General features: G+C 47.4%; 1 protein-coding gene across 1 annotated transcript in view; it reads left to right on the forward strand.

Moving 5' to 3' along the window:
- The window catches only part of LOC115452082 (CD109 antigen), a 104,065-nt gene that overhangs the window by 75,064 nt on the left and 14,587 nt on the right, over window positions 1-14,414 (forward strand). The window contains 9 exon segments of the mRNA XM_037439273.1: window positions 8,774-8,914; window positions 9,330-9,516; window positions 9,963-10,150; window positions 10,535-10,693; window positions 11,047-11,271; window positions 11,677-11,854; window positions 12,510-12,685; window positions 13,236-13,346; window positions 14,247-14,387. Of these exon segments, the coding sequence (XP_037295170.1) occupies window positions 8,774-8,914; window positions 9,330-9,516; window positions 9,963-10,150; window positions 10,535-10,693; window positions 11,047-11,271; window positions 11,677-11,854; window positions 12,510-12,685; window positions 13,236-13,346; window positions 14,247-14,387 (1,506 nt within the window).

Genomic DNA, 14,414 nt, shown 5'->3' on the forward strand with positions numbered 1-14,414 from the left:
AAATTGTGTACGTAGTAACACCATTATACCCAAAGACAATATTACTAGAGGCAAAGGCAGTGGGCAACACTACTAATCCTGTCATACCAAATAATGGAATGCCCACTATCACTAGTCTAAGAAAATCGTTACAGTGGCAAATATATCTCTTTCAGTCAGATATGCACTTATGTTTATAGTTTGTTTTAGCGAATATATTCGTTATTTATATAGATTTTCAGCCAATGTTAACAGAGGTAAATACGAGTATGTGGTTTTATTAATTAACGCAATGTCAAAATTACCCCCTGTATGTGTATTTTTAAATCCATAAACAAGTGTCATTTAATGCATACAGACAAAGTAATAAACCTGATACATGCGGTACATGTTCCATTGTGTCAACTGATACGCCTTCCATCATTTTCAGTTAATGTATGGAACATTATTAATGAATATTAGTTCACCAGACTTTTCCCTTACAAATACGAAATGTGCGATGGCGAAAATTCGTATTAAAATATTGATACCTCCGCCTCCGCAAAATCAATACGCAGCATTCGCGGAACAGTTGGGATATAGTACATGGGGCGTAGGATCGGCACAGGACGCCTTTCCGTCCCCACAATGAGTGCTGGATTGCGTGAGGGAAGTGGCAATGCCAATTAATAAGGCCCGGAGGTTTTTATAACGTATATTCACTATTCACACGTTAAATAATACAATGATCCGGCGGACACACAGTAGCGGCGTATGTTTCGCAGTGCGGCGTGAGCGGTGCAGCATGCACGTCGCTCTCTCTCCTTTCTTGCACTGTTTTCCTGGCTGGAACACTTCAGGGCTTCTTGTTTTCCTTTTCTGACTCGAACTGAACTTGCTGGAACTCGAACTGAACTTGTTGAACTCGAACTGAACTTGCTGGAACTCGAACTGAACTTGCTGGAACTCGAACTGCCGAATGCCAAAATTGCATTCGCTTATATATAACCCGGCTATCCCGTAGGGAGAGCCGCCAAAAATAGAGCCTTTTGCAGCCCTCATTTTCACTTCCTAGCTATCACTATTTTATAAAAAAAGTTGGACCTCTGGAGTCCCCTATGTGAAATTACACGGTTTTATAGATAAATCAATTACCTATAACTATACATAAAAATAATACGCCTATGTGCGATACGAAAAAAGTTACAATAACAAAACACAAGAAATTTGTCTACAGACGACGCACAAAGGCCTTAAAACGCTATTTACTTTGATATGAACTTATATACAATACCCATGTTTACGGCATGGGGTAGGCAAAAGCAAAAACTATATCTACGTAAAGTTTCTACACTGTCACTTCAATATCTCGGTCGTGAGATCGCTTTATAACGCACCTACTAAAAACAGTCACACACACGTGCGCGGGCGCATTGTCCGTCCCTCTCTGGTGTGTCGTTTCGCTCGACACACCTACTGCGCATGCGTGAATGCGCTGTCTCGCTCTTTTCGTGTGTGCGTCCTGCACATTCTTCCCGCCGTGTATCGCCCAGCGTCCAGGGGGGGCGACATTACATTATGTAGACGTGCAGGACGCTCGCCGTCACCGGTGGCGCTGCCTCGTTGCCGCTGCCTCGTCGCTCGGGTGCCGCAGGGTGCAGGAGGACGATTTTCTTCACGGGGCGTCGTAGCACGCCTCCCCGCGTGGCTACGTCCACTGTGCGCGTCACGCCGTCAGGTCCCGGATGCGTAGCACAGATGCGGCCACGCACCCAAGTGTTTGTGGAGCGTCCCGTCCACGATGCGCACGACGTCGCCGATGTGTAGCTCTGGTCCCTTGCTGCGGGGCTCCCGCCGGTGCGGAGCTCGGGAAGGTACTCTCGTAACCAGGGTCCAGAAAGCGTCAGCCAGCTGCTGCGACGCTCGAAGGTCGGCATGTGTGCCGTAGCCGTGTTCGGCTGGAAAATTAGGTGTGAGCGAGTGGGCCCTGACAGCCCAACAGAAAGTGGTTAGGCGTCAGGGCCTCCGGATCTTCGGGGTTCACCGACACATGAGTCAGTGGGCGGCTGTTGACTGTGAACTCCACCTCGGCGAGTAGCGTCGACAGCGTCTCTTCATGTGGCCTCTGCTCGTGAAGCACCGTCGTCAGCGCGGTCTTGACCGACCGCACGCCCAGGCGCCACCCATGAATGGTGCGCCCGGAGGGATGAAACGCCATCTGCTCCCTCCGCGACGCCTCTTGTTCGGCGCCAGCGAGGAGGGTGTTGCGCAGCCTTTCTGCGCCGTGGGAGTTTGTCCCGTTGTCGGACCAGATCTCGGCGGCTCTCGCGGCGCGCTGTCATGCGCCGCAGAGCCATGATCGCTCCTTGCGTACTCCAGGGAGTGGCACCACTTTGAGATGCACCGCCCGCACTGTTAGGCATGTGAAGAGAGCGACATACCTTTTTGACTACTCCGGCCCACGGTGACTGTGAGCGGGCCGAAATAGTCCAAACCGGTGTATGTAAACGGCCGGTGATGATGCGCCAGTCGGCAGGGAGGCAAGTCTCCCGTTATCGGTTGCGTGGAGTGGCCGCCCTCTGGCGGCACTTGACGCAGCTCCTGACCACCGCCTTGACCGTCGGGCGCAGTCGAATGACCCATTTGTACTGCCGACGGTAATTGACGACGCTCTCCACGCCTGCATGGTGGAGTTGTGTGTGGACATGTTCCACCCACAGTTTCGTTGCCCGATGTTCGCCATCGACGATCGGAGGGTTCTTTGTTGCGGCGCTTACTCCCGCGGCGGCTGAAATTCTGCTGTCGAGGCAAATGAGTTCGTTAATAAATGTTACACCCAAAAGCGTACAACCTGCTTTCTTTTGACACGGGTTTTCCTTTTCGAGTGAGCGTAGTTCTTCCTCGAAGGCGGCCTCCTGACTCGCCTTTATGATTATGCGCTCGGCCTCTTCTTGCAACTCGGCTGGGAGCGTCACGAATCGCTCCTCCGGTGCTTGTACGACTCGTTTCGCCGCATTTTTCGCGGCTTCGTTGCGCCTCAATCCGGATTCTCGCTTGCGGCCGCCTTGGTCCTCTTGTAATGGACCGTGTTGACGCGTCGTTTGAAGTGTTGTACTGCTTGTAATACGCGGGCGGCAGCTCTAACGTAGCGATTCCAATTTGAGAACCGATTCACGTCGGGCAGGACTTCCTTGTACTGTTTCTCCCGACGCTCTGTAATAGTGTTCACTCTTTCCTCACCCGTGTCGGTGCTCAGCTGTGTTTCCTCCGCAGGCCATAGTTCGGGCGGGTCGCGGAGGAACTCTGGTCCGTTGAACCACCTGTGTTCCCGCGTGAAGTTGTCGGGAACGTCGCGCGTAGCGTCGTCGGCAACGTTGTAGCGTGTAGGCACCCATCTCCATTGATTCGCCTGTGTGTGTTCTTCTATCGCGGCGATTCGATGCGCTACGTAGGGCTTGTACGACCTGGCTCCCGTTCTGATCCAGCACAGTGTTGTCTTGCTGTCGGTCCAGTAGGTCGTGGATTCTGGCTGCCTGGAGTGCTCCTGTGTCACTCGCAGCCATCCGTGCGCCGAGTACAGCTGCCTGTAGTTCAAGCCGTGGTATGGAGGTTAATTTGAGTGGAGCTACCTTTGCCTTGGCCGCCAGTAACGTGACTGTGACTCGTCCGTCGTCGTCCTCGGCGCGCCAGTAGAGCGCGGTCGCGTAGGCTGACTCGCTGGCGTCGGTGAACACGTGGAGTTGGAGTTTTCTCGCTCGGGAGTAGCCGGGATAGCAGCGCGGCACTGTTACGCCGCTGAGTTGCTTCAAATGGGTGAGCCAGTTCACCCAGTCGGCGGACAGTTCGTCGTCGATCGGGTCGTCCCAATCGGTGCCGCGTCGCCACACCTCCTGTAATAGCTGTTTAGCCCGCACAGTTATCGGCGACACCAACCCTAGAGGATCAAACAACGACATTACTATTTTCAATGCTTCTCTCTTCGTGGGTGCTTCTCGCCTCAGTAGGTTCGACGGTATGCGGGCCAAGTCTAGGTTGAACGCCAACCTGTCTTCTTGCGGCCTCCAAATAAGGCCTAGGACTCGTTCAGTCCTTTCTATTTCCACCGCTTCGGTTGCATTGGGCGATTCGCCGAGCGCCTTCAACACCGCGGGCGAGTTACTCGTCCACTTCCTTAATTCAAAGTGAGCTTCTCTGTGTATGTTACGCACCTGAGTAGCGATTGTTATCGCCCTGTGTTCATCTTCATAGCTGTCGAGGTAGTCGTCCATGTAGTGTTTCTTCTTGATCGCCTCGACAGCCTCAGGATGCGTGTGTCGGTGTCTCTCCGCGTTGCGATTCATGACGTATATCGCCGTCGCAGGAGAGCACGATGCGCCAAAGATTAATACCTTCATTCGGTACACCTCTGGCGGCCGGCTATCTCGGCGGTTTCCTCGCCAGAGGTAGCGCAGTGCGTCGCGATCTTCCTCGCGTAGTCCCACCTGCATGAACATCTCCGTGATGTCCGCTGTTACAGCGACGGGATGTTCCCGGAATCTTAATAACACTGCGGGAAGAGGCTGTAACAAATCCGGCCCTGTTAATAGATTCTCATTCAAAGTCGTACCTTTTGTTTTGGCTGCTGCGTCGTGTACAACTCGCAATTTGTCGGGCTTTAGAGCGTTTACGACTGCGAAATGCGGCAAGTACCACGTCCTTGTAGTGTGGGACGCACGTGGCGCTATTTCCGCGTAGCCCTTCTTGACTAGGGCCTCCATGTGCTCTTCATACCTTTCTTTAAGGTCGGGATTCTTGTCCAACTTGTTTTCTATGTTGTGCAGCCTTTTCAGCGTGTTTTCATAGTTATTCGGCAATTCCACGCTGTCCGATTTCCACAACAGGGCCGTCTGATATCTTCCCTCCGGCGATCTCTCCGTATGTTCGTTCAGTATCTTGAGCGCCTTCTCGCCGGGGTCGTTCTTGGGCCTGCGGGGTTCTATAAACAGGTTGTCGGATGTTATAAAATCTCGCAAAAGTTCCTCTGTGCGTTCGTCGGTCGTGGTTTGACCGACGAAATTCACTCTGTGTCCCAGAGTCCGAGTCCGGCTTCCATGTATCACCCAACCGAGCGGCGTGAGTGATGCGACCGGTTGATGTCTCCTACCTGACCGTGTTTTCGTGGCGAGGAGGAGATGCCAGTTATCCTGGCCTATGAGGATTCGGGGTTTCGCCTCTTCCGCTCGTTTAGCGGACAGTAGGCCCTTCAGGTGTCCGCAATCCCGTATCGCCTCGTCCGGGATGCGCTGCGCCGCCAACTGGAGATTGTCGACGGTGCGTGCTTCGATGCGAAGTCGTCCCCGGCTTCCTTCAATATTAAACTTGACGCGCCGAGAATTGTTGCGTGTCTTCCTCTCCCCGTCGTACGTTGCTATGTGGAGTGGTTCGTCCGGTCCTTCCGCGCCGATATCTCGAGCGAGTTCGTCGTCGATGAGGCTCACCGTCGATCCGTCGTCGAGTAAGGCGAAAGTGCGAGCCACTCCCGCCGGTCCTGAAATGCACACTGGGGCTATTTTTAAAAAGGACATCTGTGGCATCCATGTTGAGTTCACTGCCTCGTTCACTGCTTCGCCGGGTGCGTCGGTGATCTTATTTTTTCGCTCCGAGTGCAGCAAGCGGTGATGTAGATACTCGCACCCGTTGATGTCGCATTTCTTCGGCTTGCATGTGTGTTGTTTGTTCCTGAATTTCAAACATCTGAAACATAGTCTGTGCTTCTTTGCGATGTCCCACCGCGCGTCTATGGCGGCGTCGCGGAAGCGAACGCAGTCACTCATCGAGTGCGTTTCTTTGTTACACACACTGCATGTCGACCGTTTATCTGCCACAGTCGTGTGTACCCGCTGCCGGCGTGGCTGTTCGCCGCCGCCGAATTTTGCCGGCGAAGCCTTGTCCGAAATGACTTCAGGCGTCGCGAACGGGCTGCAGAAATCGGCTTCTCTTCTTATGAAGCGACAAAACTTTAATAAATCGGGCTCACCTCTATGCTGTGCGGCGGCGAACTCGTACCACTGTCTTTTCAACGTCGGAGTTAGCTTCTCCATAACTGCCTTAGTTACCTCCGGGTTGTAGAGGTAGAAGGCACAGTCGAGCGCTTGTAGTGTGCCCACGATGTTTTCTATCTTCGTGGCGAATGTGCATATGTCTCTCGGCGTATCTGTAAGACGGGGTAGCGCGCGTAGGCGCTCTATTTCAGCTAAGGCGATTGAGTCCGGGCGCCCAAAGCGCGTTTCCAGACTCTTTAACACGGTGTTCGGGTCGGCGTTGGTTATAAGCAGTCCTTGTACTGCTTCCTTGGCGATGCCCGGAGGCTACGGCGTAGCCGGGACATGTTTTCCAACGTCGTGAAGTGGCTCATGGACTCTATGTAGGCCGCTCTATATGTGAGCCAATCGTGATGATCACCGTTGAACGTAGGCAACTCTGTGTACCTTAAAGGTTGCCTATGCTGTGCGGCTTGCACAGCTTGTGTTATGGCGGACGCGAGTTCTTGATACTCCGTCCTCGGTCGCGATGCGACCAACGCGCCGTCTTGCACTTGTTGCGGGTTCGGCGTTGATTGCGGTTGCTGCGAAGCTGAGTTGTCTCGTAGCCAGGCTGCTACGACGGGCGGCGGTTGCTTCGTAGCGCGGTGTTCGTCGCTCCGTGCGGCGATTACAGGCGGCGGCTGCGTAGCTTGTTGAGTTCGTTGCCACGATGCGGCTTCAATCGTTGGCACTTCAGGCTGCGCAGTCGGGTTCACTGAAAATGGCATAAAACGGACGGATTATTTGTTTCGGGCGTTGTGACGGGATGCGTCGGCGGGTGCACGGCACTGGCTCCCGCCGGTACAGTCGCCGGGTTGTCCCATGATACGGCAGCGATCACTGGGTCCGATGACTGTATAGGGGCTTGCTTTCCCGTCGCAACATCGGTCGGTCGGCTCTCGATCGCGAGTAATTGGCTAGTTTGAACCCAGCTATGTACTCGGCAATCTTGTCCGGCCTCCGTTATGACGGATTCGAGGTCGTCCTCGCTATCCTCCGCCTCGATTTCAGCTAGCTTGGCGGCCGCTAGCTCTATTTTCAGTGCGGTGAGTTCAGCCCTGGCCTGTGCCAGGCGGCGTGCCCTTGAAGCGTGTTTAGTTGACGACGCTGCTTTGCTTCGGGCTCGCTCTTGCGTCGATTGTTCCGTTGCGGCGGCAGGTCGCTCCTCCGCAGCGGTGCAAGGCGCGGTTTCCCGAAGCGTAGCGGTGTGTGTCGCTGTGCTCTCGGCGATTGTTTCTTCGGTTGCTTCAGTTGTTCCGGTGACGGTCGCCGACGTCGCTGTAGCGGACGTCGCTGTCGCCGAAGTCGCTGTCGCCGAAGTCGCTGTCGCCGAAGTCGCTGTCGCCGAGGTTGCTGTAACAGACGCTGATTCCGCCCGCCTCCCGGTGGACCTTGTAACCGGCATCCTTCCCGCTCACGTTAATCCGGCTCGAAGGACCAAAATGTGGGGCGTAGGATCGGCACAGGACGCCTTTCCGTCCCCACAATGAGTGCTGGATTGCGTGAGGGAAGTGGCAATGCCAATTAATAAGGCCCGGGAGGTTTTTTATAACGTATATTCACCTATTCACACACGTTAAATAATACAATGATCCGGCGGACACACAGTAGCGGCGTATGTTTCGCAGTGCGGCGTGAGCGGTGCAGCATGCACGTCGCTCTCTCCTTTTCTTGCACTGTTTTTCCTGGCTGGAACACTTCAGGGCTTCTTGTTTTCTTCCTTTTCTTGACTCGAACTGAACTTGCTGGAACTCGAACTGAACTTGCTGGAACTCGAACTGAACTTGCTGGAACTCGAACTGCCGAATGCCAAAATTGCATTCGCTTATATATAACCCGGCTATCCCGTAGGGAGAGCCGCCAAAAATAGAGCCTTTTTGCAGCCTCATTTTCACTTCCTAGCTATCACTATTTTATAAATAAAAGTTGGACCTCTGGAGTCCCCTATGTGAAATTTACACGGTTTTATAGATAAATCAATTACCTATAACTATACATAAAAATAATACGCCTATGTGCGATACGAAAAAGTTACAATAACAAAACACAAGAAATTTGTCTACAGACGACGCACAAAGGCCTTAAAAACGCTATTTACTTTGATATGAACTTATATACAATACCCATGTTTACGGCATGGGGTAGGCAAAAGCAAAAACTATATCTACGTAAAGTTTCTACACTGTCACTTCAATATCTCGGTCGTGAGATCGCTTTATAACGCACTACTAAAAAACAGTCACACACACGTGCGCGGGCGCATTGTCCGTCCCTCTCTGGGTGTGTCGTTTCGCTCGACACACCTACTGCGCATGCGTGAATGCGCTGTCTCGCTCTTTTCGTGTGTGCGTCCTGCACAGTACATACTATTTAGATAGATTTATATAGCTCAGAGTTATATACAGATACTTTCGGTTATTTATTATGTGTTACGTCAGCACCAAAGGGTTGGGAGGGTTTATGCTTTGCTTATTTTCGATGACAAGGCATACAGGAGGATCTGAATATTGATTATGAGAGCAATAATTAATTATTGTTATTGTGAAATAAATAACAATAAAGAAACCTTAACAGTATTGAAAAAAATGATACTTTTGGTTAATAATTCTTATATATTCGGTTATTAATACATGTGTGTTGCGCCTGCGTATTACAAAGCTCTAGTATAAAGCAATAGTGTTGCATTTCCTTTTGTGAAACATAAAATACTGATTTGGGTAAGTCCTGTGGTTAAAATAAATGTCGTCCCTCAGAGTAACTTCGGCACAGTGAGCCTGCAGTACCAGATGTCGGACCAGCCGCTGTTCGGCGAGTGGTACATCCGCGTGGAGGCGCTCGGACAGATCGAGGAGACGCAGTTCCTCGTCGAGGAGTACTACCAGACCAGATACGAGGTACAGATTGGGACATATAGTTGTTTGTGTGATATATTTTGTATCCACCCGGATAGCAACAGCCGTACACAAAGTGTTAAATACCCGCCATAGTACCCAAGTAAGTATGTCGCGTTTCGGGATCAGCCTGTGTATCTGGTTTAAAAAGATCGGCCCAAAGGAGGCGTAAACATCTCTCGTTAGTTGATATTCTAGCCGCTTACAATAAGGTGCAGTGAAGACACTTAAAAAAAAACTTAAGTATTGTCCAACCAATAGGTGAAACCAGGACTTCTCAATCCAGAACTCTTTATCTACACTATATTAATACTTCAGCATATTACAGGGCAGTATTCACAAACTCAGTTACTTGATTGTTAACAAAAAATATATTTATAAGAGACATAAAAATCACAATAAAGTACGTTGTGCGCAGGTGAACGTGACGATGCCGGCGTTCTTCTTCAACACGGAGCCGTTCATCCACGGGCGCATCATGGCCAACTACACGTCCGGCGCCCCCGTGCGCGGCAACCTCACGCTCCGCGCCACGCTGCGGCCCATCCCGCAGTACCGCCCGCAGCGCCTGTACCAGGGGAACAACTTCAACCAGAACGTGCGAGGTCGGTACACACTCGTGTACTTATTATTATCATACATACATATATTTAGGTATTTTTTTATGTTGTCAAGTCTAACCCACGTCCTACACGTCGGTTTTTGGTTATCATTGTTACTTCTTTAGGATTTCAAATTATTTTATATGTTTACGAGAATGCCATAAATTAAAAATAAAAAATAAAATACTTTATTTATCACGTAGGCGAACAAAGTTGCACTTATGATACGTCAAAACAAAGAATAAGAATAATTATTATTTCTAAACAACTATTAAAATTGCTTACATAACTATGGACATTTTAAATGTAATTTGAAATTATTTGCAAGCCCTATTCCACCAGTTTGAAAGGCTGATATGATTACCCTGACAGTTTGAGGATTCATGGATGGTATCAACCACCAGACCTATATACATTTAACTTCTGCAATATATCTCTTCTTGTCACAGTGCGCCAAAACTACAACCCGTACATATACAACGAGAGCGGGTACCAGCCGACCGAGTACCCCGGGCAGACGGTGGACGAGTTCGGGCGCGTGACGTCACAGCGGTACCTCCCCGGCCAGCCCAACCAGGTCGACCAGCCCGACTGGTGGTACGACCAGCAGAAGGTCGTCACCAGGATGTTTAACTTTGTGAGTAGTTTTGAGTAAAAAAAACACGAATCATAAACACGATATTTTAGGAAATGCTTATTGATATATTAGGTACAAGTTTATTCGAGTTTTAAATATTTGTTTTTGTCAATTAATGGTGGAAAACATCGTGAGGAAACCTGCACACCTGAGAAGTTCTCTAAAGGAATTTCGAAGGTGTGTGAAGTCTACCAATCCGCACTAGGCCAGTGTGGTGGACTAAAGCCTAATACTTCTCAGTAGTAGAGGAGGTCTGTGCCCAACAGTGGGACAGTACATAATACAGGGCTGATATTGTCAATTAATCTATCTTTGAATGAAATCTATGACGTCACAAATTTTGCTTCTCTCCCATTCAATTGGATTAAAACATTTTTTTCCTAGGATGAAAAATACCCGTTCTGGATGGCCAAACCTGACCCGACAGAGTACGCGATCCAGCACAACATTAACAACCCCGAGTACAATGCGTACGCGACGCCCTCCACATACAACTACTACAACAACAATCCGTACTACGACCAGCTGCCGTACTTGAGATACGTGAGTATACAGGGTGATACTTTTGTGCAGTATAACAGTATTTGTAATAAATCAGAATTAAAGTTATATAAGGTGTATAGTATGAAATTAAATTGTGGTTTAATATTTTTAGTGTCATAAAGAAAAAATATCTGCAGATTGTTTCGGTAGGTTGGCTGGAAATTTTTGGAAGAGGGTTGTGGTAACCTTTGCTTGCTGATAATAAATATCCTGCAAGTGATCACTTAGTTCGAAGGCTTATATATTCTCATTTATATGTATTATGGAAATGTCACTATATCTACCACTAAACGGCATTTATTGTTATAAGTCTTATACTTTATCGATCTGCATATCATTTTGTTTTATGTCAGTTTAACGGAACATACGACTTCAAATACCCGATGTCGGAGCTCGCCCAACTGGTCCCGGACCTCGACGGCGTGGAGGTGATCATCACTGCGTCCGTCGGAGACCCGTTCCTGGACGACATCATCGAGGGATACAGCATCGCGAGGATCTTCAACTCCTCGTTGGCGGTCACCTTCCTCGGTGGCTCGCCGCAGGTCTTCAAGCCGGCCATGCCTTTTGATGTTTACGTGAGTAGCTTTTTGTACTGGTATAGGAAAGTGGCCAAACTGCTAGTGTTCTTGAAGGGAAATTCCGATAGATTAGAGACATTTTTCACTTGGCAATAGCTATTATATTATCTGTTCTTTGTGGGATTTACATAACACATCATACTTACTACTTACATTATGCATCATAAATGATTAATTATTGCCATGGTTAATTTTGATATAACATTGAACGATCTAGCTTAAAAAATGTGTGTGTATAGTGGTATCTCGCCTATATTAAGCACTAAGATGTTGATGATGATGATATTATTTATCAATATAAAACGGAATACCGTTTTATATTGATAAATAATATAGATAAGGGTGCCTTGAGATTCCAGACATATTAAGTCCGGTATAGTTAAAATATCTTTTATAATGTAGATGGCAGTGTCGTACCACGACGGGTCGCCGCTGCCGCGCTGGCAGGCGGCGGGCGTGGCGCTGCAGGTGTCGCTGCAGGTCGAAGGTCGCTCCGCCAACATCGAGCCGCTGCGGCCTGCCCTCGCGCCCGGACACCACGCCGTCTGGCATCTCCGACTCGATCTATACAACTTGCTCAGTGAGTACTTTGTCTTATACTCGTTTACGAACGTTTTCAATAAAAATGACAATCTTAGGCTGGCTTGCACATGGGCTTACTAAACATGTTTAGCACTAAACACATTTAAAAATTCGTGCTGTCCCTGTCACTCATTAAGATTTGAGGAAGACAGCAATATGATTAAAACGTATTTATCGTTAATCATGTTTAGTGAGTGGTTGTGCAAATCAGCCTTAGTCTTCTATCTGATACTAAGAATAAACTAATAAAAATACATTATTTGTAAGCGTGTAATTGTTTCTTTATTTTGTATAGTCTATTTTCACGATTGATCTAATAAAGCGATTGAGATCGTTTATTGTAAATGTGCGATAGCGTGTCATCGTACATAGAACAAGCTATAGTGTCGTAATATCGTACTATTGTTGTGTACTTAGCGAGTAGTGTAACGAAAATGTAACATAATATGGCCATTGTCTTCATGTGTTGGTCAGTGTCAACATTTAAATCAACAAAAAAGATTTAAAAATTTTGTACTCAAAAAGAATAAAGATATTTACTGTAGTTATTTCGAGTGGCTTCTAAAAAAAATCTCTTTTATCCATATTATTTTTTGTACATGTATGTATAGAGAAAAATACTTCCATTGCTTTAACATAAATAACTGATGCAGGATTGGAGAACGATCCGAACTACCGCGAGATACTGAACAGCATCACGGGCGTGCGGCTGAGCGCGTCGGTGACGGACGGCGCGGGCGCACACGCCAACGCCGACCTGCGCTTCGTGGCGCACTACAGCGCCTCGCACCACCACGTGCGCGTCTCCACCAGCACCACCGACGCCAGGGTACCCACACACACACACATACTAAAACATCAGCCCTGTATTATATACTGTCCTAATGTCTACTACTGGGGACAGAGGAATTAGGCCCTAATCTACCGCGCTGGCCTAGTGCGGATTGGTAGACTTCACATATCCTCAAATATCCTATAAAGAACTTCTCAGGCATGTAGGTTTCCTCACGATGTTTTTCTTGACTGTTGATGTAAGCGATAATTCAGAAAAAATACACGCAAAATTTATAAAAGTCAGAAATGTGTGCCCTTGGTGTTTACCTGCGGACTTTCGTCTCGTCAGTCCGTTCTACAACCATCTAGGCTTTTGCCGCTCTATCACACGTACTGAGGACTAAAACTCAATATATTTCGTATTAATCGAATAGTAAATAAGGAACCTTGTATATGTCTATTCGATTTTCTTGTAAATTTATCTTAAAAACATATGATATAGGAAGGCAATAATCATAAATACATTATTTAAATCTTTGCTTACTCTTTCATCGATACAATTGCGAGCTTAAGTGTATATTATAAAGTTGAATATCAACTGGCAGGTTGGTGAGTACATAATATTCCATGTACAAAGCAACTTCTACATGGAGACATTCAACTATGTGGTGATGTCCAAGGGCATTATCCTCACCAGCGATCAGGAAGTTATGCAGGTATGTTGCAGATCTTTTTGACCTTCATGTACAGTCAGCCACAAAAGTAGCTGCACAAATTTGATATTCCATATATTTTGAAACTTTTGTGTCCCTCTCAATAAAGATTTTTTTTCACTTCAATAAACTTTAAAGGAGTAAAGTTATTTTAGGTAAAAAAAACGAATATTTCGATTGAAGACAAAGTGTAAATGCGTTTTGAAATTTTGAATTTGTTCAGCCACTTTTGTGGCCAACTGTACAATTCGCATTAAAATATTTAATGATACCAAGAAGAATTGCCTCAGTAACATAGTCATTGCAAACAACTTTATTGTAATTCTTGGTGAATTTTCCAAGCTAGGAAGTAAAAAAATTGTCATCGAAAAAACTACTTAATTTGTATGAAATTAGAACTTTATGTCCAATATATCTACAGGCATCTTCTTTAATACTATAACGTAGAAGAATGGGGGTACTAAGGTGGTAGCTCAAGGTCCATTTTCATACATTTTGTTTCGGCTTTAATCTGGGTAACTAAACAAGTATTGGCAAGTAAAGAATTTAAATTCACGTCTAGTTAGTGATTAGTTCTCGCAGTTGAAGAAAAACGTAAAATAATTAATAATCATGGATATTTCGGCCTTTAAAATTTAATATGACGAAATTTTAAAGGCCGAAATATCCATGATTATTAATTATTTTTACATTTTTCTTCAACTGCGAGAACTAATCACTAACTAGACGTGAATTTAAATTCTTTACTTGCCAATACTTGTTTAGTTACCCAGATTAAAGCCGAAACAAAATGTATGAAAATGGACCTTGAGCTACCACCCTAAGTTTCTCTGTCTATTCTTTTAGTAATATGAGTCATTTACTTACGACCTCATTTTTCTATACACACCTCATGTTATGTAGGAGGGTGTGCGCACGTTCGCGGTGTCGGTGTCTGCGGAGATGGCGCCCGTGGCCACGGTGGTGGTGTGGGCCGCCACGCGCCGCGGGGACGTGCTAGCCGACTCACTCACCTTCCCCGTCAACGGCATATCTAGGAACAATGTGAGTATGGCAACACCGCCAGTATTT

Source organism: Manduca sexta, chromosome 16, assembly GCF_014839805.1.
Source record: "Manduca sexta isolate Smith_Timp_Sample1 chromosome 16, JHU_Msex_v1.0, whole genome shotgun sequence".
NCBI lineage: Eukaryota > Metazoa > Arthropoda > Insecta > Lepidoptera > Sphingidae > Manduca > Manduca sexta.